Raw genomic sequence first — 27,646 nt, 5'->3', positions numbered from 1 at the left:
TGTCTTCATCTGTCAATTGTTTTGTTCCCATTCTAGGGTTATTCCACTGTCAACCGTAATGATAAAAAATGTGAATTTTCCGTTTGGTGTGACAAACTGTTTTTCTATGTCACTTACCTCCCAGATTCCTGTCATTGTTTCAAGAACTAATTGTGACTCATTTCTAGAGATTCATTTCACATTTGTCCAATTACCAGAAGTGACTTATGTTACTGACTAGATTCTGGCCTTTTTAATAGTTTTCCTGCAATAGCTTTGACAAAGGGCTTAAAGACAAGGAAGACAAACAAGGCTGTCCGAGGTGATAAAAATTAGAAATCTTTTAAAAATCTAGTTTAAAACATGTGTCAAATTGGTTTAATAATACATAGAGCATTTTCGGAAAAAAATTATAATAATTTAATACACACACACACACACACACACACACACACACACACACACACACACACACACATATATATATATATATAATGACTTCAAATAATGTGTTGTAACCATCTAGTACGACTTTGAATTTAAAAAAATGGTAATCATATATATGTTTGTATAATTTAATGCATATGGACAGGAAAAAATTTACATCACTCAATTGACTAATTTGTCAACTACCCATATACAAAAAGTGTATAAAGTGTAAAGAAAATTGGCAACTTAGTGATTTAAGCAAATAAGGATACAATGTAGGGTAAAAACAAAGTCTAAGAGTACACAAACATTTCAAAAACTTTAAAACCCTCTACTGACCTTGTTGTTTTTACAAGTCATATTGCATATATTAAAAGAAAACGTATAACAATCAGAAAGAACATTTGTTAAAAAATATGTCTACGCTAAAAGAAAAGGGGGAAGGAAGAAAACAGACCGCGTGCTTCTTTTTCCCCATGATAGACAAACATTTCTAGAGAGCCAGATTAGTCTATTTTAAGGGGCGCAGCGACAATTCTACTTACAAATGCTTAAAACAAAAAGTACATTTGACAACTCTTTTTAAAGCCCCAGGACTGTAAGCAATCTCAAATGTATTCCCTTATCACATTATGTGGGTGTTGGTTGAATAGGTGGTTTTAGATTGAGTCGCTCTGAAATAATCTTTTGTTCGTGACTTGAAAAGAAAGATCATTTTGAGACGGTCCCTGAGGTAGCAGTCCTTTTAAAGTTACCGCTGAGCGCGTGTGATAGGCTGCTTGAAGAAAGAAGCTTCGCCTTGTGTTCAGATGAGCCCGTGGTGCTGCTGGAGAGTTCACTCATAGTCTGCTAGATCCAGCCAAAACGGACCACGAATCATTTTCCTTTTTTTACATTTTATTTATTTCATCCCACCATCGGATACACCTTTCAGAAAACAAGATGTAAGTGACCACCGAACATTTACACCAATACCATCCTCACTCGAGCAACCCTTCCTTCATGTGTTAAAGAGCCGGGATGAACATCAGATGGCTGTTTTACTGATGGAAGTTATTTTGGCGAATGGATTTTAACTACCGTATGCCGACGTGATGTTTTACTTTGCCTTTTACCCTCGGTGATGGATCCTTGATTTTGGGAATATCGGTAATTCCAAGATTCTAGTTGGAATCGGCGATCGAAGAGGGAATTCTGCAAAGCAAACTACAGGGGATTTAAATCGCTTTGCTCCGGGGAAAGAATAGAGGCAGGAAGAAAATTAATGTGGCGATTCTTTCCTTAACAACACCACCACATTTTGGATTGCAGAATGAGCAAGGAAAGACCTAAGAGGAATATCATACAAAAGAAATACGTGAGTGTTGATCGTTTATATCTGGATGACCTCAAGTTTCTTCGATGTTAACGCTTGTGTCGATGTAAATGCCTAAACTTTGATCACGGATGGCTCTTGTTGTCTTTCGGTCACATTTAAAAACATAGCGAACACGCATTTAAATGTGTTCCAAGCATTCCTGAAATTATTTTCTGTGTTGTTTATGCATCGAGTTTCCTCGATTTTGCTCTAGGATCCTCATTCAGATGTTTCTGTTTTGCACGACAGATGTTAGTTCCCAAAACTCGATGAAATCGGGTACATTGTAACGCTGGATATGTTTTGTTTGTACTGTTGTTGGTGAACTCAAACTCCGCTGTTACGACAGAGTTGTGACCAGAATGGCTTTGTTTGCTCTTCAGTGCTTTCCGTCTCAAAGCCGTGAGCACAGCCATATCGCCTTTATTCCGGCATTTCATCATTTAATTTTTCCCAAACTAAAAAGCCTACCGTGAAGCTGCAGGAATGTGGGTCTTAAATGCAACTATCCAAACTGTCATGGCATATTGGATTTGTGTACATTGAATGTAACTAGATCTTCTTGAGGCGTACGCCAATTGTGGGCTTTTATAACGTCTTCTAAAGAACTGGGTTAAAGAAAACAATTACCCTGCCCTTGACGACAGAAAAGACTTTAAAATTTGACCTTACAGTCTTGACAATTTCAAGTAGAGTTGTAGGATAGTAGGAGCTCGTGCAATGCCTGAATTTCAAAACTGTGTGCTTTATCTTCATTCCGAAGATGATTTGCGAGTTTTGTTCAAGCAGACTAAAAGCCCCGAATGCTAGTCGTTCTTAATATTTCAGAGAGATTAGATAAAACGCATCTGTCATTGTTTTAAAGAAAGATACGTCCAGTCGCATTGCAGAGGTTCGCAAGTAAAAGGAAAGCGACCATTTTACCATATCGAGTGCGATGGTTTGGTAAACCGGAATGGTGCAGTCCCTCTCTTGAACTTTTTCTGGCTGGTGATTTACTACTACCTGCAGGAGCGGAATTAAGCAAGGCTAGCATAACAAAAGTCAGAGTCGCCTGAGACAGTCCGACCAAATCTAGTAGGCTATCAGTTAACCCTAAAAGAACTGACTCACTCTTTACTCGACTTTGCCATGGTCTTTACCTGTAGTTGACGTGGGGTTCTTATGTCGCAGTTTGGAATACTGCTGTTATTTCTTTCCACACTCAAAATCTTTATTCATTTTCTTCTCAAACGAAGATAGCGCCGATAAATAATTTCCCGCCGCTGGCGCGTGAAAGGGTTTGCTCGTGCACCCATTTTTTTCCTGCTGCGTGAAGTAGGCTCGTCACGTGCCCCTATATTTAACTTTTTTATTCTTTTTTCTTTTCTTTTTTTTACCCCCAGGAGCCACATTTGTGTGGAAAACGCATTTGGAACGCCCAACTTGCTCTTAAAAGCAATCTTTTGATTTGTAGTCCCCACAAATGAGCAACAGGTTAAAGGAGTGAAACAAGCGTTTCAACGGCATTGGTTATGATGACGCAATACGGGGGCAGTTTCCATGCTTATTATCGGTAGTGCTCGAGCTTGTTGTTGTTGCTTTCCATAAAGGTGCTGGAAATTGTCTTTCTGAACTTTTCTTCTACAGTAGCTACAATGCAACGTTTTGTTGCGTCAGAGTAGACCACAAAGGTGTGACACAATTTCTTTTATGTTTGACAAAGGAAATGAAAGGTAATGTATCCACGTGGTGAGTTCTAATTCCTGAGAAGACAGGTTCAGTTTAAGCCAATGCACAACAATTTGATAACAAATATGCCTCCAGAAAAAAAACAAACAAAACATACATGTATGTGTGTGTGTATGGGGTTCCCACAGTAATGTGAAGCCCAAACATATTACGGAATTCTAAAATTGACTAGGAAAGTCTTGGAAGTTTTTATGGTCAGTGTACATCTCATTTAGTTTTGCTCTGCTCAAAAACATTTCATTAGCTAGAAATTGGTCTTTATACAGTGCAATCTCATTATTCAGTACTAACAAAGGATTGGGAAAATGCATGGAAATCCAATGGTCAAAATTGTGATCTGTTTGTTCAATTATGGTTTTTGTTGTTTAAAAAAAAAAAAAGGATATAAGGATATACTTTGAGTTGCTTGGAGTGAAAAGGCGAACATTTAATTTGAGTTGTGTATGATCACATATCTGATGAGGGTCTGTTCTGGCTTGTCATGACCACACATCGGTCTTCTCTTGGTATCAGGGTCATGATCTTGTGCTAAGGGTGTGAGGAATGGGCCTGCACGGTTCAGAACATTCATGTCACATCCTTGCAGTTCAGGTTGCAGTGGTAATATCTGGTAAGGCAAACAACAAAAACAACCTGAAGGATCTGTCCCTTGAGCCTACACAACTCTTGGCCCCCTGGATTCAGCCTCTACTTAATTAGCGTAAAACAATTATACATGCTTGGCTTAACCATATCCCCTGGAACATGAGTGCAGTGGGGGGTTTTTCTTCTCAATTTCTCTTTGTTTTTTTTTTCACTCCTTCACATGTGCTGTGAATATTATTCGAATTCATTTAGTGGAAAAACTAAGAGAGGGGAGGGAAAAAAATATGATAATAGATGTTAATAAGAGCAACAAGGAAATGCAATTAGACCGTCTCTGATTGATGTGTGTGTGAGAAAAGGAGAACGGGAGCGAGTAGGCACTTCTGCTTTTGGAAGAACTTTAATGGCTTCTCAACAAGGCCACCCTGACACACTCTGAAGCAACTTCTATGTTTAATTATTTTTGAGGGTTGTTTTTAAAGCAAAGACTTACACCAGATTTGATTTCGGACTTTGGCTAATGAATGCAGTCAGAGCTTTCGCTTGTGTTCTTGTTCTGTTGAAGTGAACATGGCACATGGCGCGGGGGGAACTGGGGTTACCCATATCTATTCTTCCTCCCTCGTTCTCTCCCTAACTCTCTCTCTCTTTCTCTCTGCGGCCCCAGCTGGGGCCGGACCCTGATTCATAGACGTGTGGTGAGATAGGCACAGCTGCTGTAGGGGCCTTTACAAATGTAAAGAAGCTGTCAGAGTTCGTTTCATCAGGCGTAAAACTGATGAGGGCGAAGTTGAAAAATCCACTACAGTGTGTGGCGCGCACAAAAAAAAAAAAAAACTGGAAACAAAAATAGAGAGCAAGGCCAAGGCTTACTGAGCCCTCCCTCTGACCCCTTCCCCCACTCTGAGTCCTCCAGATTTACAATGTAAATGTGGGCATCTCATCTGTTTCTGAGCAGAAAGCTGTGTGCGTGTGAGATTGCATGTTTGAGTTTCAAAAGTATTTTTCAAAACAATTGATTCTGTTTTAAACCCAAGTAGAATTCTTTTCTGGATGCCTCCCATATTTATATTAAACTTAAAATCAATTTGTTGGTATATCACACTGTCATTTATTTATTTGTTTGATCTGTAAAGAACTTCTGTTGTTTTTAAATGTGCTCTATAAATTAAGGTTGACTTAACTTTCTACTCCTTTAATTACAGCCACTGTGCTTCATTTAACCCTGTGTTTTTAATGCAACTGTTTTTCTTATTAATTTTCTGATTTTATTTATTTTAAAGAAGTGACATATAGACCTTCATTCATTGTGACCGCAGGGTGCCAGCTGTTTTAAAAGGTCCAATTAAATTTTTAGTCAAAGCTAAAAATATCTGGAAGGTCTGTAATGTAGATGTAGCAGATCCATTATCATGGTGGTTCTGAATGTTCTCCAGAACCTGCAGAATGGTTAGTTTTTAATGCTTTTTTAAAAGAAAAAACAAAGCATATTCAATTAGATATTTTCTCATATTTGACCATTTTAGCATCAGCATGTTTTTTAAGAGCCTTCCACACATTACATTCCAAAATGTAAATGTAATTTCCTGGCTTGGTATTGCAAAACTGCAATGGCTGTGTGCGTATCTATGAATGCAAAATGCCAGATCATTTGAACTGCAGTAAGCTGACAAGAGGCTCTTCATTAATTGTATAGCTCTTTTATTTGTCTTTCACATGGAGAGTTTCTTGAAGCAGCAAGCTTTAGTCCTCTGCCTAAAGACAAAGCTCTTTTGGCCTGGTGCAGTCACGGCTGAGTGTGCAGATCTTGCATTTCATCTTTATGGCTGTTATGTCACATTTGGTGCATTATGCAATGTGACCTTTTTCTTATCGACCTTTGCTATCTTACGTGATCCGGTATGCACAAGCACATAACTCCTTGGTCAATATATGACACACCTCCACTTAGACAAACATGCACAGGCAGTTACGTATGTGGAAGCACAAACGTAATATGAGGAATTTGCTCTGCTGACATAAAAACAAGTGCAGAAATGCTTTGATAAAGCGTAACTGCACACCGAATGAATGTCCTTCCTCCCTTTCTTTCATTCCTCTGTCCTGTACTTCCTTTGGGCCTTAGTGGGTGTTGTACTGGTCTGGGTCTGGTTTTGACTCCAATTCTGAATTGCAGTAGCCAAAATGTTTCTCTAGCATGAAAGGTACGCCATTTCATCTGCACCATTTCCATGAGAAGCCAAATACACGTTCCTGTTTTCAGTTTGAATATAGATGTTGGGTTTATCATAGTTAAACTCAAAAGAAGGTAAACTTATTCAACAGCATTTCTGTCTTAATTTTGATTACCACAAAAAAAAAAGCCATGTCTCTTAGTTTATGACAATTGACAATTTAAGTGAATGGGGCCAGTCCATAAACGTTAAAATGTATAACTAATGTATAAGCATAACTACTTGACATAAAAAAGATATGTGTTAACTAGGGCTTTTAATCAAATTACTTACACAGTGTCCCGATTAATTAATCGCATATACAAATATTTGCTGAGAAAGCTCCTTATTTAACAATAATTCAATATATAATGATTGCATAAATATTTATTGATATAAATATGTATATAGTTATCTTTAAATATAAAAAAAATGTGTATATATACATATATATATATATATATTCAGATAATTAAAATGCATTACATTCTTGTGGCAGAAGAGTTAATCATTGATAAGACAATACAAAAGCAGCTTTAGAATACAATGTATTGTTTACTACCATATTATTGATCATAAGTCAATCATTGGCATACAGTTTACAGCAATCCATCTCACAATTGAATTTGTCAATCAGTTGGAGATTTATTATGAGGGCTTGTTTAAGGACCCGTCAATTTACACCTGCGTCAGACATTTTTTAAATTGTTTTTTTTAATGTTTACAAAACTTTTACATCTAGAGCCAAGAGGTATAACTAAAACAAACAACAACAAAAAGGAAAATAAATAAATAAACAGTTTAATAAAAATATCAAATTGTTTACATATTTCAATACACTTTACAGCTTTCTTGTTACTCAAATTGGAAATTGTTCTTGGGTATTGCTGAACGTCTGAATTAAAACTAATGGTTTATAACCACCTTACTTACTTTTATGAATACTAAACTTTGCCAACAAAAGCAGAACATTAATCAAATAATATTCCTTATGAAGAGACATGTCATAGCTAAAAAAAACTAATAAAACATTTTCAAAACAAAGTTGAAAGCTGGGAATAATATGATCTCTAACAATCTTGCAGAAATCAAACCAAAAACAAGTCGAGTAGGGACAACTCCAAAATAAATAAAAAAAAATGTTTCCGCCTGCAGACCACAAAATGTGTAGAATATATCGACATCACAAAAAATCTCTCTACAAGAAAATAATTAGTGAGGTAGGAAATTTCTTTGATTTTATTTGTGATTAAATATTTATGGGTAAATTCAAAATTTTGCACCATCTCAATCCAGCCACACCCTGCGTCAGACATGCTTGTTTAGTTTCTCGGGTTCGTTGCATCATTAACATAAAATGTTTAGGTCACTGTGTCAAGTTAAATATAGTTTAATACTCAATCTTTAAACACATCTTGAGATCCCTTAGTTCGCATTTGCGCTCCAAGTGTTTTGAACGTAACAACGTAACGTATGTTTGTGTTTTTCTGCCTACTGAAGTGTTTTCTTCACTGTAAAAACTGCACGTTGCTCATACAGCTGAAATTTCACTTACTGCCCTCTGGAGTAAACAGGTGGTACTACAAGCTTGCATTTCTCAGGACTCTTCCTTATTATGGTCCGGAGGCATGCGATTTAATGCGTTATTTTTTGTAAAATTAATCTCACTGAATTAACGTGTTAAATTGACAGCCCTAGTGTTAACATGATTTTAGTGGCATAAAATCTGAAATGAACTGCCATTACGCAATTTACCAGATTACAGAGTTTAATGCGATTTACATTTGCATGACTTGGTAAATGATTAAATAAACAAGAGACAGTTCAATTATATATTTTATCGTCCTATACATTATGCTGCAACTTCTGTCGAATGAGCTGAGCTCTCACTAAACACGGAGCATTCCTTTAAGTGAATACTGTATCTCTTAAAAACAATCCAAGCCTCAGCAATTTTATAGTGAGTTCCTGAAGTTCACTTCTTTCTTTGGTATTGATCATTTTGTTTTGTCCTAATACCTGAGTAATGGCAGAATTGGTAAATCGGGGGTGTATTATGATTTGTTCCTCTAAGTTGTATTTCCAGACACACTCTCTCAGTTCCTTTAGTGTTTTTGCCTTGCTTATACTTTGCTCAAGGCAGGGTAACCTCACTGATGTTGTCGTGAATGCTGACATGTGGCAGCATCAGGCAGAACTCTTGGCAGCGTACTTCCCTTTTGCTGCTCTTCTCTGTGACGCTGACAAACTGTTCTGTTCTCTGGAGGTGTTTTTGCCTATTCCTCTGTCTGCTTTTTATGTGTCATTGTGCCATTAGTCATGAAAATTGCTGAATGTCTTCCTAACAGTGGAACCCACTGTGCTTTGTGAAAACAGCCATATTGAAAATATTTACTTTAATGATGAAGTGGCTCATACCGTAATAATTTCAGGCTTTTTAAAATCATCCTCTGTGTTTTTTTGTGTGAGAGTGTGAGTGAGAGAGTTTGAGAGCATTTTTATAAGGAAGATCGCCTTATTCGTTAAATATCCTTCGGGAAGATTTGTAATTCAGTGCTGCATCTCTCATTAGCTGGTGAGATGCGTGCCACTGGAAGCCATGTGGCAGCTTTTGTTTGAGTTCAGCTGACTGAGTAGAGGCCAGTGGGGCCTCTCGTAGGCTTGACATAGGGGTTAGACATTTTGTTTAGCATTGAGGGCAACAACAAGAAATGCAGTCTTGTAGTTTTGGACTTACGTAACAGAACTATTGTGTGTTCCTGCACAGTAATATTATTTGATGAGAAAGAAATATCAGACCTGTAAACCAAAGCATACTTGGTCATAAGGCATTGTTCAGCAGATCATCTTTTTTGTAGTAGTAGAGAATTAAATATTTGCCCTGCATGTGGTATACAGCATTTACAATTTGTTTGATGGCTGATCTCTGCTTTGTGCTTTATGGTTACTCTCTGCCTGCTGGTTTCTCTTGGTTGGGTTTAGGATAGTTTTGATTTCCAGGGCCAAAGGAAACTTTGGAAACATTCCCTGCTTATATCTCAAGCAGCTGCAGCTTTATGCATATCAACTCATCCTCATCTCTACATCAATGACCACGTTTTCATGCACTTAAGAAAATGGTTTATTCCAGGGTTTTAGCAGAAAGCAGCATTTTGAAACATCATGTAAACGAGAGAGATTTTTACTTCTGCCGCTTAAGGGTTTAAGAGAAAGCGGATTAACACACTTGTGTTTCATCCAAAAAACACGGCTTATGTGGCCACGTAAAAGCATAGGCAGCGTTCTTACTAGTTTTTGAAGAGTGTGTATGAAAAGTCTGGCCAAACAAGTCAACACAGCCGAAAAAATTCAACATTTTTGGGAGTAAAGTGGGAAAATCACAAAACTACACCCATTTGTACACTCTGATGTGAAATATCAACTATCCATCACATTCCCTTACATTCCCTTGTACATTGGGGGATTCCCAGAGCTTTATGTAAGAGGGGAACCCCACTATTGTTCCGCTGCAGGTTGCGATGTAAAGTTAAGGAACTAACACTGCAACAACTCTGGAATATCTGTGAATAAAGCGAAACAACAGACAATTAAATAGCGGAGAAACTTACGTTGCTGCGGAGAAAACCGCTTACAGAGTTCGATGCATGTATATGGGAGTAAAGAGTAAGCCACTTATGCAGTTCATGATAATGGGAATGCCACTTTCTCGCAATAAGCTGATTTCTCGCAATAAGCCACTTTTGGGTGTCCATGTAAACGTAGTCAATGTGACAGAACAATATATGGCTTGCTGAAGTTACAGTTGTGAATGTAGATCTTCAGATTCTAGAATTTTCCACAATGATGTTTATTGTCAAATATTCACACATGTAATTTGAAAATGTTATATTGATATAAGCTTGAATTTCTTTTTAACTTGGTTTATTGTATTTAATTGTAAGGTAAAAGATTTCATAATTGCAAACAAAATGTTTACATACTCATCGCTATGCTGATAACCCGATTACTTTACACGTTGTCTGCTTATTACGCATAAATAAGATTGTGTTTGTGTAATTGCACTTCAGTATTTGTTTTGTTTCAGTATTAGACAATGGGTAGTTTGTTATGGTAGTAATGGTTAAAACAATTGAAAATATTTTAACTTGTTTTGATATTGGCAGTTAATTGTGGACCTTAATTGGCTATAGAAATGGTTATATCTAATTTATAAAGCAATATGTGTTCTAAAAAAAGATAAAATCCTACTTTACACACTGTTAATTAAAACGAAAAACAAAAATCCTTTTTGAAGTTTATTTCTTCGATATGGTGAAATCATGGCGGGGACTCCATTGTCTGTTTTACACCGTTTTAGGCAATTAAAAGGCAAGCATATTAAATTACAGTCTCTTGTTTAACCCCTAAAACCTTCTGACAGTCAAGGTCAAATTTGACAGGATCCAGATAATATCATTAAATCTAGTTCCAGATAGTATATCTAGATATTTCAGCATGTTGGCTAATGGTGCTGTTAGCTGTACAAAGTTATCTGAATTTCATTCACATTTTACACCAGAATATGCTTATCAAAGTCATCTGCTCAAGTTGTTTTGGCACACAGCCCATAAACAAAATTTACAAACAACTTACACAATTTTCACATTTACAGTCCCGTTGGAAATGAAATATTCTAAACGAGCTGTGTTAATTTGACACAGAAATGTCAAATTAAGTAACACAAAACAATAATCACTTTGAGTAAATTTTAATTTAAACTATGATTTAATGTTACCATAGTGACTACAATAGTAAAAGAACATGAACGCACATGCACTATGCCATCACAGGGGCCTTGCCACGATGTTTCCATAGTAACCACCCCAGAGCCAGAACACGGCATCTCTGCATTTTTTTGAATGTGGCACTTTTTGGACACTGAGAGCTCATAATGAGCTCCGGCTGCTTGGGAGAAGACAGAACAAGCTTCTTAACTGTTCATTCATGAATCCTATATTTCAACAAATCCACAAGTGCCTTTTTGGAAGATACAGACAAAGCAAAGATGCTCATAACCAGGCATTTGAAGAAGGATGGGTGGCCCAAAGCCTGATTATTCAGCTGGCTTGTGGTGTGTGACCCATCAGCAGATATCCTGTTTAATTGGGTCTATTCACACACAAATGCACACGTGCATGCTTGCTTGAAACATTCGAGTCGCACTCTGTAGCATTACTGTGCATAATGCAGTTTAGTTTTTATCCAGGTACTCAACAGAAAGGCTGAGCTGATATTGATCCTGCTACTGATTTAGCCCAGACTGCTATTTTTAATGGCAGCATCTGTTAGGTGAGAGCAAGCGCCTCTTCCTGTCTTCCATCTTTTGTCATATCTGAGCCACTCTACTGGCCTCTAAGTGCAGTACTTGAATCAGTTTTTTTTTTCAGTGGGTGTTCCATTAAAGCAGGCTATGATTGGATTTGCACATTTCGAAGGGTTGTAACGCTTTAACTGCCGAATGGTCTGGTTTGAATTTTTGGGAGTGTGATCCCACTTGTAAAGGGGAGCTGAGGTGAAGTTGGCTCGCCAATGCGCTGACTGATTTATAAGCAAACGCACATTTTAGAATGTTACTACTGACACAGTAATTGCACTAATATTGAGTGACAGCATCATGTTTCCATCAACCATGTTTTAATGTACATGCATTAAGGTAGAATTTACATACTTAGTCAGCCTTTTATTTCAAATCCTGTAATTTAGCTGGAATGAATGGTGTCACAATTTCTTAAGAATATTTTCAGCAAATTAGTCATAGTCTCATTTTTAGTGTCTGTGTAGAAGCAGAGATTCTCTGCTGGCTTCTTCCTGTGGAAAGTCTCTGTGACAGACACGTGTGAGGAGAAAAGAACGGCTTTTGTTTTTATGCCTCCTCATCAATGCACAGATGTGGGAAATCACACCATTTTGGCCTTGCAAATTTGAAGTCAGCAGCTATTAGTATTTTACTAATCTCATTTAAAATCTAATACCATGTAATTTGCATTTTTGTTCATTTTGCATTTTGTTGTGTAGCTTTGAATCACCCTCTTTCCAACAACAAACCATAGTCACCGATATAAGATATGGTTTCCCAACTTTGACTAATTTTTGATGTCAAATTTTCTTCTGATGACCTTTCCTGTCTTTTGTGATTTACTGAATAAGGACAATCTGTAAAATCATATTGGTTCAGGCCAATATGTTAACGAATCATTTAGTGACAACTGTTTAGTGAATCAGTAAGTTTGACCAACTGATTCATTGAGAAAAACCTAACTATAACTTGCAAGCAAAAGAATAAAGCGGAGTATAGCTAAAATGTTTATTTGCCACAGACATTTCAGACTTTTTCCAGGCCTTAATAACATTTTTAAACACTTTTGTTTTGTTGTTGTTGTTGTTGTTGTTGTTGTTGTTATTATTATTATTAATAATAAATGAAAATTATTCATCTGACAACTTTAATGCTCGTTTTTGTTTTATAATTTTTTTTATTCGTTTTCTTGCGTTAGCTGCCCTTTCCAGTGCCTCTCTGCTGGCAGGCTGGGAATCATCTGTGTGAGTGTAACGGCAATCCATGAGGTGAAAATAATTTCCTAATTTCTGCTAATAGGGCAGTGATCTGCTTGTGAGAAAGGGTTTAATTTGATCCGAAAATGCTCTGCGCGAGCTTCTAATGCCTGGCTGTCTGTCTGAAGCCCACATGGTCTAATCTAGCCAGGTATGATAGAAAAGGAAAAGAAAAGCAGCGGAAATAGGAGGTTCACACATGACTATCTATTTTCCTCTGACCAGAATGGATTTTCACTCTGCTGTGTGATAACACTGTGTAACAAATTATTATTATTTTTTTGGTTCCTGTGTAGTTAGTGTTATTTCCTAAAATTTTGCTTATACCTCGAAAGTATAGAAAATGGCTATTATTCCCCACAAACTTTGCTTTTGTGACCAGGACAGTGATATTTTGAAATGTACCTATTTTCCAGAACATTCCAGATAGATTCAGTGCTGAGTAACTTCTATAACTTTCCAGTAATATAAATAGTAGTATAAATACAGGGGCCTTAAGCCCACCAGTTCAATTTAGTTCCAGCTACAAGTATCCGGTAATATGCATTTTGCCATGTCGGTGGACAATTTATCAAGACAAGAGTGTAAAAGTACTCCGTGGAAGCATCGGCTAAGATGTGTGAGGCCTACAAGGCATATTTTTCACCTGTGAGCACTGCAAAAAAAACTCTGGAAGGTAAGATGGACAATTGTTGCTTGGAAGTTTATGTTATAATATGTTAATTTTTTAAATTGTAAATGTTTTTAATTTTAAAATGTTTTACAATTTTCAATGTTATTGAAAAATATCATATATGAACATTTTTGCGAGAATCACTTACACATTATTCATGGGTGAAATAAATGTATTTTTATAGGATGGCACAGAGGGGAAAAGAGAGCCATTAAGTTCGCTATCCCAAGAATTTGACGGGAACCCACTGACCACTCAAGAAACTGCTACTTCTGCATAGTGGACCCTTCCAAATGTCGGACTGACAAGAATGCACCTGCTATCACGTATAAGGACCTTCCTTCATCCATGGCCCCGGTGCCACACTGCCATGAGATCCCCATACCCACTCCTCCGGAGAGAGAGCAGCCATCTTTAGAAGAGAGCAGCAAGTCAGAGAGCAAGGAAGAAATTGTAGATCCAGATGACAATTTCAGAGGTGAAGCTGAGGAGAGTAATCCATACTACCCCAACCAAAAAGACCTCAACGACTTGATTAGAGATCTTGGTCTCACCAAGTCTAATGCTGAGCTTTTTACATCTAGGCTCAAGCAGTGGAACTTGATGGATGAAAGTCGCAGATCAGAGGAAGCATCACCAACCTTTTTCCAGCTTTTTCACCCATTAAGATGGGCTCTGCTTCTGCCACAATGTGACCAGTCTGTTCGAGGCAATCGTAACCAGAATGAGTGGCACCTCTTTATTGACGTCTCATCCAGGAGCCTCAAAACCGTGCTGCTCTATAATGTTAACAAGTACCCATCTCTTCCCCTGGCTCACTCGGTGCACCTCAAAGAGGATTAAAACAGCGTCAAGACCTTGCTGGATGCCTTGAAGTATGATTATGGCTGGAAGGTCATTGGAAATTTCAAAATGGTGGCATTCCTGATGGGTCTCAAAGGCAGTTTTACCAAATTTCCCTGCTATCTTTGCCTTTGCTTTTGTATTACTTTAGTATAAATAGATGTTAGTTTGGATTCATATGTTGTTTTTTCTGACTTTGTTAACGAAAAGACACAAATTCACCTGTTTTCTCGTTGGAAATAGGTACATTTCAAAATATCATTGTCCTGGTGACAAAAGCAAAGTTTGTGGGGAATAATAGCCATTTTCTATACTTTTGAGGCATGAGCAATTAGGAAATAAAACTTACTACCCAGGAGCACAAATTGTGCTGCATAGTGTAAATAATGGCTAATGTGTAGAGTATAATCCCATGCATATCCATGAATTTTACTCTACTTAAATACTCAGTAAAATTGTGGGTGGCACGGCAAGCGGTTTTCTTTCCTGTGTTGATGTATTTTCTATTTAAACAAGGAGTTTTCATCTAACAAATTGAAGGCCCCGTCTCTTGTCGAGAAAAAAGGCTAATAGGCTGTAAAGGGATCAATGGAAAGCAGGCGGCGAGAACCGGCTTGATAATATAAATAATAGTTTAAAATAAAACTTAAACAAAAGACAAACACACACATATGACGGACATGTCCGTTAACGAGCTCTCTCTCTCCTGCACGATCCTCTGCAGTCAACCTTTATCCCTCTCGGTAGGCTTGATTAGCCTAATACGGGACCGGGTGTGTAGGATCACGACCCGGCTCCGCCCTGCCGCATAGGCTTTAGTTGCATCAGAATGAGGATTTGCTACTGGCTAGTTGGTGGCAGTTGTCATAAGAGGGCAGGGCCATTCTCATTCTAGATGGCATTTGCAAGTTCAAACTGAGTTTTGTCATCATTTAAGCATACATCATGAAACACTACGCGTTTTTTGAAATGTTAACAGATATGTCTTGCACGGAAGGGCAGAGAAAGTCAACATTCGTCATTTTTAATTTCAATAGGAAAAGGGTTCATTTAGGGATTTACTGGCTATTTTCATCTTCCGGGTATGAAACGAACATCAGGTCAACGTCACAGTTCGTGGCGTACGTGGTTTATGATTTCAGTAGGCCCTCAAATTCAAATTTTGAAACTCAATTTGAAGAGATTGAATAAGCACCTAAAACATTAGAAATGTACATTTCACGGTTATGACGCAAATCCAACATATTGCATCCGAATATATTACACTATTTATCTCAAGCACAACTGTTAACACACTCACCTTGTCTACACTATAATCAGTGATGCTATCTAGCATGGAAGCATCCGTTGCGGCGTCACTCCAACAGTTCCATTTTGCGCAGGCACTGCTGTTGCCAACAACACAAAGAAATGTTTCAGAAAGTTTGTGTCGACACGCCCGTGTAGATGGCCTCAAGCCATTGTGTCATGCCACGTCAACAGGCATGCCCAGTGTACATGGCGTGTCAGCATCATAAACAATCATGACATTTGAAATATTAATGAATGGAGCTGTTAACTTATGTTTTTGACTCCAATAGTGTTTTTAACCGTCCCATTTTCTGAAGTGACAATACCTTGGCAAAGACTCATTTCGTGACTGCTTTATTCATAAGACACACATCTAGTTTATCATCTTGCACTGAGGTACACATCGCCGAAAACAAATCAAAACAGTCAAAGACATCCATCTAGTGCATGTTTTCATACACCAACAATTAAAAATAGTGCTGATTTGTTGCAGTTTAAACGAAACCACAGAAGTCACAGCAGCTGATGAAACGCACATTCTCTTCAGAGTTTAAACTTGCCACTGCATCATTTAAAAGTGTGCCAGAAAGTTGACAACAGTCAAAGCTGTCTGTGTAGTACATACAAAAATAATTCAAAATAGTCCAGGTGGGTCCCCTTTCCTGTTCAGGAGTAGTTAGGCCACAGACAGTAGGACTTTTGTCCTTCTCTCTGTCTCTGTTTACTAGCTGAGTGAGCACCAGTGGGCGGCGCCATGGGTGCAATGACTTTAAAATAGGCATTGATGTTGTTGCTGTAGAGGCTTTCTTGAATCAATGAGAACCCCAAGTGATGTAGGGTTGTCGCGGAAGTAATTAAGTTTACCATTTGTTTTATGTTGCTTGTCTCTTTTTATTCATGGTTTCCTTGGAGATGTTTCCATGCAGTTTATTCTTTCTTGTTGTTTAACATGTCTTTGCTTAGTCCATTCTTGCAGTGCATGATATAGTATGAAGTGAGCCAGGTGAATGCAGAGAGGGAAAGAAAGTGAGCTCCTATTTTTTTGGCATGCTGGATTTTTTATTTCTGTGCATTGGAGAGCCAGCAGGACTTGCACATTGCCTGTATGTGGTCAATCGGCCACTTTGCTCCTGTCAGCTGCAAATTTCTGCTGTGGTTGCATCCTTCACCAACGGAGTAACTGGTAATCTTATCTCTGTTCGCTTTACTCTCTTCCTGCTGTCTGAGTCCCTGTTAACCCTTCGGTCCTCGAACTGCTACCACCTCTGTCACCTCCCCTCAGTCACCTCCCCTCAGTCTCAAGGCTTGTCATTGAGAAAGCGAGCTCACACTGAACCTTCGTATCTGACCTTATTATTCTTTGACAGGCTCTGTATTATTAAGTCCAGCTCTGCTTCAATGGGTAACAATCCTGTTTGTGTGGAATTATTGATTCTTTTTAAAGTAATGAGCCACAAAGGGCCATGCATTATAGTGATTTTAACCCAGTTAAGGGGTGCTGTTCACGAAGTGAAGCCCTTAAATTTAATATGAAGTGAAATTTGCAAACAACTCAAACAGAACATTTAACAAGAACAAAAAGTACAACGGTACTTGATTTTTATCCAACAGAAATTTATTAGATCATGAAAAATTGGCGTTCCATATCAGATTGTTTGGAGGAGTAGGGTTGAATAACTAGAGGGCTTGGTGACATCAGTTGAAAAGGAGGTTGTTTTAGTTGGAATGACATGCATTATAAGACAAGGTAGACTGATCTCAGTGTAAATAAGGTGACAATAGGTCGACAGTTCTGCTGCTGTTGAAAATGACGAACTGCTGTTGAGTAGATTGAACGAAATTCAATCTACTGCCCACAGTGGCCGAAGCAGAAAGTGTTGTTAAACGTTTGGGTGTGTTTGAGCTCCAGCTTTCGAGTGAAATGTCCATCAGTTGAGAGCCAATGGCAAGTTGTTTAAAGTTTTAAAAGATCTAACAGTGAACAGGAATGCATATTTAAAAAATCAAACTCCCTGACCTAAACTAACTGCATAATTGCAACTTCTCAATCAAGCCCATCTTTGATTATGTGAATGGGATTACTTACTGGTTTCCATGGGACCAGAACCTGTATCTCTGTGCAGTCACACCATAGTAAAAAGTAAAACACATTTGTATTGTTGTGAAAAGGTTCAATGGGAGATGCTGCATATCAGTAACTCAATGTCAGGGCACCGGAATATTCGGTAGCAACCTTTTGACCTTCCAGGTGATCATGTTGGACCAGGTCCATGTCATAAGAAAATCATGTCAGTTTGGATTTCATAATGACTTTCATTTAGGTAAAATATCTTTTATCAAATAGTAGTAAAACAGCAGTTTGTTAAAAGACAAAAATGTACATAAATAATAGAAATTAGCCATAATAATAACAATTCTGCCCGCTAAAGGTTAGCTTTATAATATAGAATTCAATTGATGTGCGGTCACAAGCGTGTACTCATTCATTGTCTTGGATATGTGGGAAAAACATCTTGTCAGTTAAAACAACAAATTAGTTAACATAAGAGTTCGATCAGGATAAAAGATCTAAATGATCCTGTCGCAACTCTTATGTTGAATTAATCATGATGTCTCCTCTTTGCGTTTGTGGCATCGAGAGTGTTAAGATGCCACCAAGAGGCAACATTTAATTGATTTTACAGAGACGTGAGATTTATTGGATCTACACACTTCAAACCTTATCACCGATGGGACATAATGTATGAAGCCTTGTTTAATGTGATGCTGTAGATGTAGATATACTGTATGTAAAGTTAATGTTTTTTCGATGTGTATGTATGTGTGTGTACATAAATATATGTAAATATATGTATATGTAATATATATGAAAGAAAGATATCTGTATGTAATGTTGTGGGTTACTTTACAGGTGTAATTTATGTAAGGGTTAATGCCCGACGAGGTGTCCATTGTCAGGTTTTAATGGACGACGGCGAGGTGTGAACCGGCCGACGCGCCGAAGGCCATTAAAACCTGACAATGGACACCTTGGAGGGCATTAACCCGCTTATACCATGGTCACTTGCCAAATAAAACATTTTTAAAACATTAGTTTATATTTTAATTAGGCTAAATCTAGTTTTTACAAATAATAACTTGCCTGACGGTTTATTTAGCAACCAGAGATATTTATAGTCCGCTCAGCTTGTAGAACCCTTCAGGTTCAAAAATGCATTTTTTTTTTCATGAAACACAAAGGTAGGCATAGTTATTTTTTTATTACACATAAAACAATTAATCAAACAACAATCAAACAAAAAAAACAATTAGTTCTGCGCTCCAGCGATTTGCGCTTATAGAGGGCAATAAATTAATCAGATCAAAGAGAGGGTCATTTGCCTACATGCTAGCTTTTTTATTTACAATTAATTTCAACGTTTCCATTTATAGTGCAATTTGAAAAAGTCGGCCAGTCAGACATAGGGGCCTTTGAAGGAGGATCCACAAAAGCTGGGTACTGCCCATGATGGGCACTTGATGCAGACAGTACGTTGCTCCAGCTTCGTCTCTCATGGACTGACGGAGCCCAGTAAGCCCGCAGACTGCTCTCGCATCCATGGCCTGTCACCGACATTATTTGAAGGCTCTCCAGTCCAGCATCGGAGAGTCGACCTACAGCGGTGCTTCGGAGGCTGTGGTTAGTGTAGACCTTCGAAAGACCCACCACCTATGATAATACGATGATGATAATAATAGTTATAATTATAATAAAAGTAGGTCTACTAGGCCTAATAATACATTTATATTGACATAAATTGTAAATAATCTTCGCTGATCTTTTTCATCATGTTCTCGAGGTAGTGGATACCCATCGGCTCCCGGCTGTACCACACTTCGGAAGCGGATGTCACGGTGCGCTTCGGATGGTGTTAGAAAGCTTTTGCGTCAGATGGACATTTGGACACATAGGATGTGAAACTTTTTACCGGACACAGCGGATCCCCGGGTCTGGCAAACATAAAACCTCAGAAGTTTTCCTTATCTGGGTCATTCGGATCGTTGTGGTTTTTGGTTTGCGGATTGTAAGCCAGGGTGACAAACTCAACCCCATCCTCGTCTCTCTGGACTTTAAAAGACTGCATGGAGAGCTCCCGGTTGCCCTCCCTGCCACGCCGAGCCAAACACAGCTGGATGTCAAACCAGACTTTTCTGACCAGGCCAAGGGGCGTATCGGGAGACAGTACAGGTGAATTCTTTATGATTTCAAGATCAGACTCAGAAATACGTGGATGGTGAACGCTGGTATCTTTACCGCTTTTTCTGTAACGCTTAATTATTGCTTTAAACACAGCATTACAGGTCATGAATCTGGTGTCAGTTATAATATTGAATTCCCTTATATGGCGGTTGATACTGGCTCCTTAGGCTTGAAACACTGTACACTCCTCCTGCCTTGGTTGTCTAGATAGCTGCGTAAAACTCCCGCAGGGTCTCATTTAGAGCAGCAGCGGTGTAATTTTCAAAGCTGGAGTTCATTTCTTTTTGAACAATAAAGTCTCTGAGTGTATTTACTGCCCATTTCGTATTTTTTTTCATGTTGATCATCTTTTTCGTCTTCTATTTGATTAAATTCTCCCGGTGTTATCTCTTTGTGTCGTTTCTCCGTTTTATTTACATTTTTTCTTTCTTCAGCAGCATCCCAGTCGTCAAAGTTGTCATATTCTCCATAAATGTTAAAAGAAATAACGAAGTCGATCATTGTTGTATTAGTAGGCTATGTAATATCTAACTAACGTTAGATGTTTGTTTTGATAGAGCAAATTGTTAACGGATACTTTGACTGCCTGTTGCTATGGTTACACACAGCTGTTGTAGGCAGCGCATTTATTTATTAATTTCGAATGGTAAACAGGCAGTTTCACCAGAACTACTTTACTAGGTGTCCTCTATCACTTTTTAACGGACACCCTGCAGCCAATCAGAATCGAGTATTCACCCAGACCATGGTATAATATATGTATATTAGCCTCTGTATAAGTGATGTATGTGTTTGTTTTCTAGATGCTCTCGATTTTATTGATTGTCATTGGTTGTGATGTCATGGTCATCAGATGTGTTGATTGGTCATGACATGATCATGCACTCTGTTTGTACATGACTGACGAAGGTCGAGTGACTGAAACATTGCTGAATAAATTTTGATACTGTTTGCAAGACAGGATAGTGTGGAGGATTTTTTCCATTTCAGTATCTATTTTATAAAATGCAAATATAACATCCCTCAGGGTGTATTGTAAATATGGGGAAAAAACGTCCTCTCTGGTTTTCGAATTGTATTCAAACACAACCCTTAAAATAAAGGTGGTCAGTTAATAGCAGGCTAGCTAATCGCTAGTGGTTTGTCAGCTACAGACGAGTGCTGTCGAAATCTCGTAGACTCCCCGAGGAGCACTCCTTCCAGACCTAGGATAGGTTTTCAGCCCTAACACTTTTTGGCTCTGTATTATCCCACCAGATTGTTCTCTTCCTCCATCTAATGCACTGTAATATGATGTAACTTAATAATGTTATTTCAGCAGTACCAGTTAGCTTTCATTGCCTTTTTTTTTTTCAGGGGTATAAATGGGTGTCAGCGGTTGGCTAATGTCTGCAGCGTCTGTTGTCACAGGTTGTCCCCTTGATGTTGTGTAACTTGTGCAGTGTGCAAACCGTCAATCCCTCTCTGGGGGGAAAGACTGTAAATCAAGCAGGCACTATGGTGACACAATGGTCACAATGGCACGATCTTTCATGCGTGACGAAGTGCCTGAAAAGCACAAATCGAATTTGTGCTGAGTGCTCATGTTATCAGAGTTCCAGGAAAAGCGCTGGGTTAAGAGCCTTTGAACTGGTTTATTTTTTTATTTTTTTTGCAAGTGTTTAGCGTGCAAGAACAAAGAAGTTTAGTTGGAGGCCCCCACTCAACACATTCACTTGCTGACCACATTTTGGCCTGCTATGTTGAATTATGGGAAATGGAGGCCCATGCAAAGCTTGTCGCCACAATGACGTATTTGGCCTGAAATTTTTCCATAATTTTGCATGTGTCAATGATGTTCTGGTCCATAGATATAGATCAAGTCTCAATATCTGTAGGCAATTTTTACATGTTTATCATCCTCCGGGTGGATAAAAGCTGCTTAGAACTTTAGTAATAGTGCAATAATAATTATTGATTATTCTTTTTAACATTTACCTTCAAAACAGATGGCATGTTTTTAAGAAGTTTGCAAATTTATGTGGTTTCCTTGCTCTCATTCATGTAAAGTTGCTGTTTACTTTAAAGGAGACCAGATCATTACTGTTGTGATGATGACATGTTAAAGGTCGGGTTTGAAGAAAAGTCATAAAGTTATTCTTCAGTGTATTTTTACTGATGGCTATATTGAGGTCTATATGGGAAGAAAATAGAGTGTGGAGGTTTTTAGGTTGTAGATGACTGACTCTTGGAGATGACAGTCACACTTTCAAGGCCTGGCTGTTTTTTTTTTGCCTGTCAGGGAAAGATTTCTCTAATTTTTGTGACTTTCTCATGACTTCTCCAACATAAGGAAGTTGTAATGCAAAAACAGGAATTAATTTGTACAAACGAGGGATATTCTATACTTCTAGTTTCTGCATTCTTTAATATTTGTATCTTCAATCTTGTGTGAGGGAACCTGTTGTGTCTGAATGGTGGTATCTGCATGTGCAGGTGGGGTGGCATAACTGCCAGGTCATCCATGCATGGATGTGTAGCAACTTCCTATAACATGAGAGCCTCAGTCACGCTAATGCCCTAACCGCTTACGTTTATTTGGCACTGAAAGACTTTACCTGCCCTGTATCTTATGGAAACAACCGTGGTTAACATCATGGACATTAAATGCTATCATTTTGGAGGCATCATGGGTAATGACAGGGAATCTATTCCCTGGACAGATTATATGCATGTGCTGGAGAGTACCTGAAGTTTGTTAGCAGTTGTATTGCATTTTATTAGGTATGTGCCTGCATGTTGCCACAAAGTGTCTGTTTATCAGGGTATTTTAGCCAATTAGATTTTTAGCTGATTAAATAGCATTATTGTTAGTATTATTATTTAATTTTTATTTTTTGCCCTTTTTACTGTTTTATTTGTAGTGGTTTCCCACACAAGAGGTTCTCGTGATGGAACTGCGGGGGGTTGGTGAGATTGTGATAGAAATGCCAAATTAAATAATTCAATTCAAATGTATTATTTAAAAGTAAAAATGGTCATTAAAATGTAATAAGTAAAATAACAATAGTAGTATTTCACAAGTAAACATTCACAAAATGTTTGAAATGTATTAGGCATAATTGTTGTAAGGTTAACAATACATCAAATTAAACATGTTGGAATTATGGGATCAGCTGACAATTTTTTTTTGAAAACCCCTGATTTATAGGAACAGGGAGCGTTATGAAAGAAAATGGGTAAAATCGGGGTGAACAGGATTGGGAAATCAATCACAAGCCAGATTGGAACTCACTTTGTCCGCATGTCAATGTGTCAGAGCAAATGCGCTAAACGGTTAGGCCAGCACTCTGACAAAAACAGCAGTTTTTACTCTGTAGATTTGTGTTTAACGATTAAGGCCATGAAATATGATGCTAGTTTTCTTTAATTCCTCTGGACAGGAAGACCAAAATGATATTCTTGGCCCAAGTGAATGTGAGTGTACTCCTAACGGGACTGAAAGGTCATGATCTGAGAGAACTGTTCAAGGTCCCTTTGAAAAAATCAGAAGCACTGATGAACAGCTGTGCCATAAACCATTTCCTGAAAACGTTAAATTGTGGGTGGAGTGTGCATTACACGAAAAAAGAAAAGTTAAAAAAGGATATGGTGGTGTGTGAGCCATGTTCTAAAGGAATGATTTGCAAACACACAAACAGATAGTGGTGCAGGCTGTAGTCAGAGCTGGATTTTAGATGGCCTCTGAAGGCTTTCTTCCTGTCAGACTGTTGTTAACACCTCTCCCCTGCTCATGGGGGGTGTAGGGGGGGCTTTCTTTGTTGCTGCTCACTGTGAGAAAGAGAAATGGAGGAAGGAGAATACAGAGCCTAAAGCGGTAACAGCCATGATGACAGGCCCATCTCTCCACCCATACCCACACTTCTGCTCAATGATACATGGGTTTGCGTTCAGCAAGAAACCCCATGGATGCAATTCTGTACACACACACACACACACACACACACACACACACACACACACACACACACACACACATTATTTATATATATATATATATACATACATGCATTAAAAACATAAAAAATTAAAAAAAAAAAGGATAGTTCACCCAAATATTTACATTTTTCTCATTGTTTACCATCCCAGATGTGGGAATTTCTTTCTTCTGCAAGCTTCTGAATCATTGACTCAGAAGTTGTCCATTGACAACACTGGAGTTGTTTGGATTACTTCAATGCTGCCTTAACGTGTTTTTTGGATCTTCAAAAGTCTGGCCACCATTCACCTGCATTGAAAGGACCTACAGAGCTGAGATATTCTTATAAAAATCTTTGTTTGTGTTCAGCACAAGAAAGTTATACACATATGGGATGGCATGAAAGTGAGTAAATACATTTTCATTTTTGGGTGAACTATCCCTTTAAGTGAACATTGAGTACATTCTGTGTAAAATAAGTACTTAATGTTTTTCTGCTATTTTGTGTTTGTCTCATTTGTTATCAATATTTTTTAAATATCGCCATAAAATAGTTGTGTAAATATCAGTATCTGCATCTGCCATTGGTAAAAAACATGGTTGACCACTTGTTAACATGCTCCATTTCAGTCATTCGGTCTATATTTCAGGAGAGCAGTTCATGATTTGTTCAGTTGTAAATACAGTAAACCTATGGTGTGAAAGAGAGCATTTTTCCCTTCCTACATAAACCAGCCTGACCTCCCTAGACTGCTGACATATTAGACAAATGCCCAGGAGGTTTTGCGTGCTTTTTGTGCGAGCATGTGTTTGTTTGAGGCCATTTAGTCTTGAGTCTCTCAGGCTCAAATCCTCATGCTCATACGTAATGGTGTGGATTTCTGCTGCACATGCCTTACGACCTGTATGGAATCTACAAGCTCATATAGGTGAAGAGTAAGAGTCACCGTGCAGGCCAACAGCATGCATGACCTGTGCAGGGAAAGAGTTAACTACTTGCAGAAGTGTGTGAGAGAGAGAGATCTTGTGAGTGAGCAAATGAATGGCTGTGAAGGCGAGCAGCATGCTGCTGTTGTTGGGCAGTGGGAGGGGGAGATGTGGGTGGAGCTATGAAGCTGTCTTGCCAAGTCTGTGAACTCTGATTGGCTGGCAACTATGGTAGGAGAACAAAGTGCTTTTGATGGACACGCTGCACATCCCAGGGTCTAATGGGGCTCTAAGGGGGACATTGTCCTGCCTTTAACCAGCTGCTAAGAGGCTGGCTGTCATACTTGTGGTTTTGGGAACATATGCCTACATTGGCTACATTTGGAATACTACAATACTATACCCTATCTGCAGTATACAGTGTGTATGCTGTGTACAGTATCTTTGGTTAACGTACTGCATTTCTCAAACTGTATACAATCAGAGCATTTGGCGTGCTGTCTCACAATGCAATCGATGTTTGTTGTTGTATAATGCATATTGTTTCACATACTATGTTTAGTTATTTTTTTATTTAATCCTACTAATTTATATTTATAAAAACATTGTCAGTAAGCAATATTCTAGAATTTCATTCCAAACAATAATGTGCCTTTCAGTCAATGAAAAGGTGCACAATCCAAGAACACATTGTTTGGTCCAGAGGTGTTTTCTTTTCATGATTGGTTCAATTATATATAATAAATGCAACTAAATTAAAAGCTCTGTGTGTTGAACTTGACATTACAATTTTCTTCCTAAGCTACTACAAGAACATGGTGATAACTTATTCCTTTGACCCTGTTTGACAATGTCACCGAATCTGGCAAATGTTTGGCTGGATCATCTGTCCAATCATTGCCAAATATTAGCCTAAATATTGGTGCTCAAGCCATCATAAATAATACCTAAATTTGTGTGGCTTGTTGAGGAGAGGTGTGCTGTTAAGTTATTTGACTTAAAAAGTTTGCCTGGCCGATAATAAAATGTGTAAAAGTCCCATAAACTTTGAAGAAGGGGCCTGACTTGGAGGTTGGCTATTTTGGCTTGGGAGAGTACACAACCACCTAACGATTCACTAAACACCCAGAACTCCTTAGCAAAGGCATAGCAATACCCCATGAACCACACACAGCACCCTAATTTTGTGACAGCAACATTTGCATGTGCAACAACTCATTTCTAAAGAAACATTTTTTAAATCTAGTTTTACTAATGTCGCTGTGTTCAGTCATTTCTTGGTCTCAGTTGCTGCCATCTAATCTACACATTCATAATTGTTTTTTTGTTTTGTTTTTGTCAGTCATGACTCCACACTGCTTTAAAGAGAGCGAAAGGAGTGAGTGGAAGATAGCCAGTAAATTCTGAGCATTATGGAGCTGCGTTTTTCCCCACCTCAGTTTTTCTATTTTTTTTTTTCAGCTTCTCTATTTCAGTCACCATTTCCTGTCAGTGAAAGTGTCTCTGTCACCTGCACCTGAATTAAAGCTCTGCTTAATCTGGATATTTAAATCCAGATTCTGGCTTCTGCTGTTAGCACCTTTTAACATCAGTGGTGATTTGTGAGAACAGCCTGCCCCCCCCCCCAAACCTATATCCTAATTCTTCTTAAATGCTAATGTGCCATCACCACCTCATTGTTAGAACTGGAGTATGATGTTAAACCGTGCTAATGTATTGTTAATGTTAAAGATTCAATCAAAAGTCAGTTTATGTTAGCATTGCAAACCATGTTCATGGCTGTAACGTATACTGAAGTACTTCAATATGTTCTGCCCAAATTACTTATTTTAGATAGGAAACACGTCAACACAGGAAAGAAAACTGTGCTTGTCAAGTGATTTAATGGGACCTAACCCTCATAGAAATGCAGCCCTTTTGCGCTTATAGTACTCTAGAATGAAGGAACTTGTTTACAATCATCTCCGTTATGGTTGACTTGGCCAAATTAGTCTGTGGTTCCCTATAAATATGAACTGCACAGCACCTCAGGTGGTAAGTGTGTGTAAAGTGTAGGGTAGCCATGTTTATGGTTTGCCTGCAGTTACTATGCTAGGGACATGGGGTTTCCCTCCATGCTTCCCTGGCCTGTGGCATTTAAAAGGAAGTCAAAATCTTCAGTTTCAGTTTGCTGCATAGGGACTGTAAATATGTGTGCATCACAGATACATCAGTTAAAGGTAATTTGTTTTGTGTCAGGTTGAATCAAAGTTTTGACATATGCTGTAGCCCAGAAGCATGACTTTGCATTTTTGTTTTGCTGACAAAGCAAAACAAATGTTCACTTTTATACCATAGATTCAAGACTATTAATGCTAGTGTAAATGTTTTTAGTGCCCTGCTTTAAACCATCTTAGTCCTGTTAAAGAAGATTTTTTTTTATTCCATTTTGAGTTCCTATTCATGTAAAAATTTGCCAGCAAGTGGATGCAAAAGCATTTCATTTTGGCATTGAAATCAACAGCACCATGTAAAGTGTGAAACCAACAGCTTGCTAGATGTTTTTTGCCACATGTTTTGACTTTGACAACATGTTTGGCCATTGTTTCTTTTTGCTGTAGAGGATTGGGGGTGGCTTGTGAAAGTTTCAGAACCTCTCATGGAAGTCTCCAATGCCATGCTGACGCCTGCTGTGTATTAGCTGATTAAAAAGTACAGTTACGCATGTTGAGGTGGAAATGAGTAGGAGTAAACATGATGAAAGGCTCATGCACACAGCTGAATCGCGGAATCTAATCAGCTCGGCTTCCTGGTGTATCTTTGACTATTTTATTTTTTTAAGAGGCGTACG

At 38.3% G+C, this 27,646-nt stretch overlaps 1 protein-coding gene across 1 annotated transcript in view; it reads left to right on the top strand.

Moving 5' to 3' along the window:
* Positions 1-1,224: 1,224 nt before the first annotated feature.
* Positions 1,225-27,646, top strand: part of LOC127620053 (protein Jumonji-like) — a 142,824-nt gene continuing 116,402 nt past the window's right edge. Inside the window, exon 1 of the mRNA XM_052093136.1 lies at positions 1,225-1,765. Within this exon, the coding sequence (XP_051949096.1) occupies positions 1,721-1,765 (45 nt within the window). The 5' untranslated portion in view covers positions 1,225-1,720. The remainder of the gene's footprint in view (positions 1,766-27,646) is intronic.

This window comes from Xyrauchen texanus, chromosome 26 (genome assembly GCF_025860055.1).
Source record: "Xyrauchen texanus isolate HMW12.3.18 chromosome 26, RBS_HiC_50CHRs, whole genome shotgun sequence".
Lineage (NCBI taxonomy): Eukaryota > Metazoa > Chordata > Actinopteri > Cypriniformes > Catostomidae > Xyrauchen > Xyrauchen texanus.
This window is presented reverse-complemented; position numbering and strand designations above follow the sequence as displayed.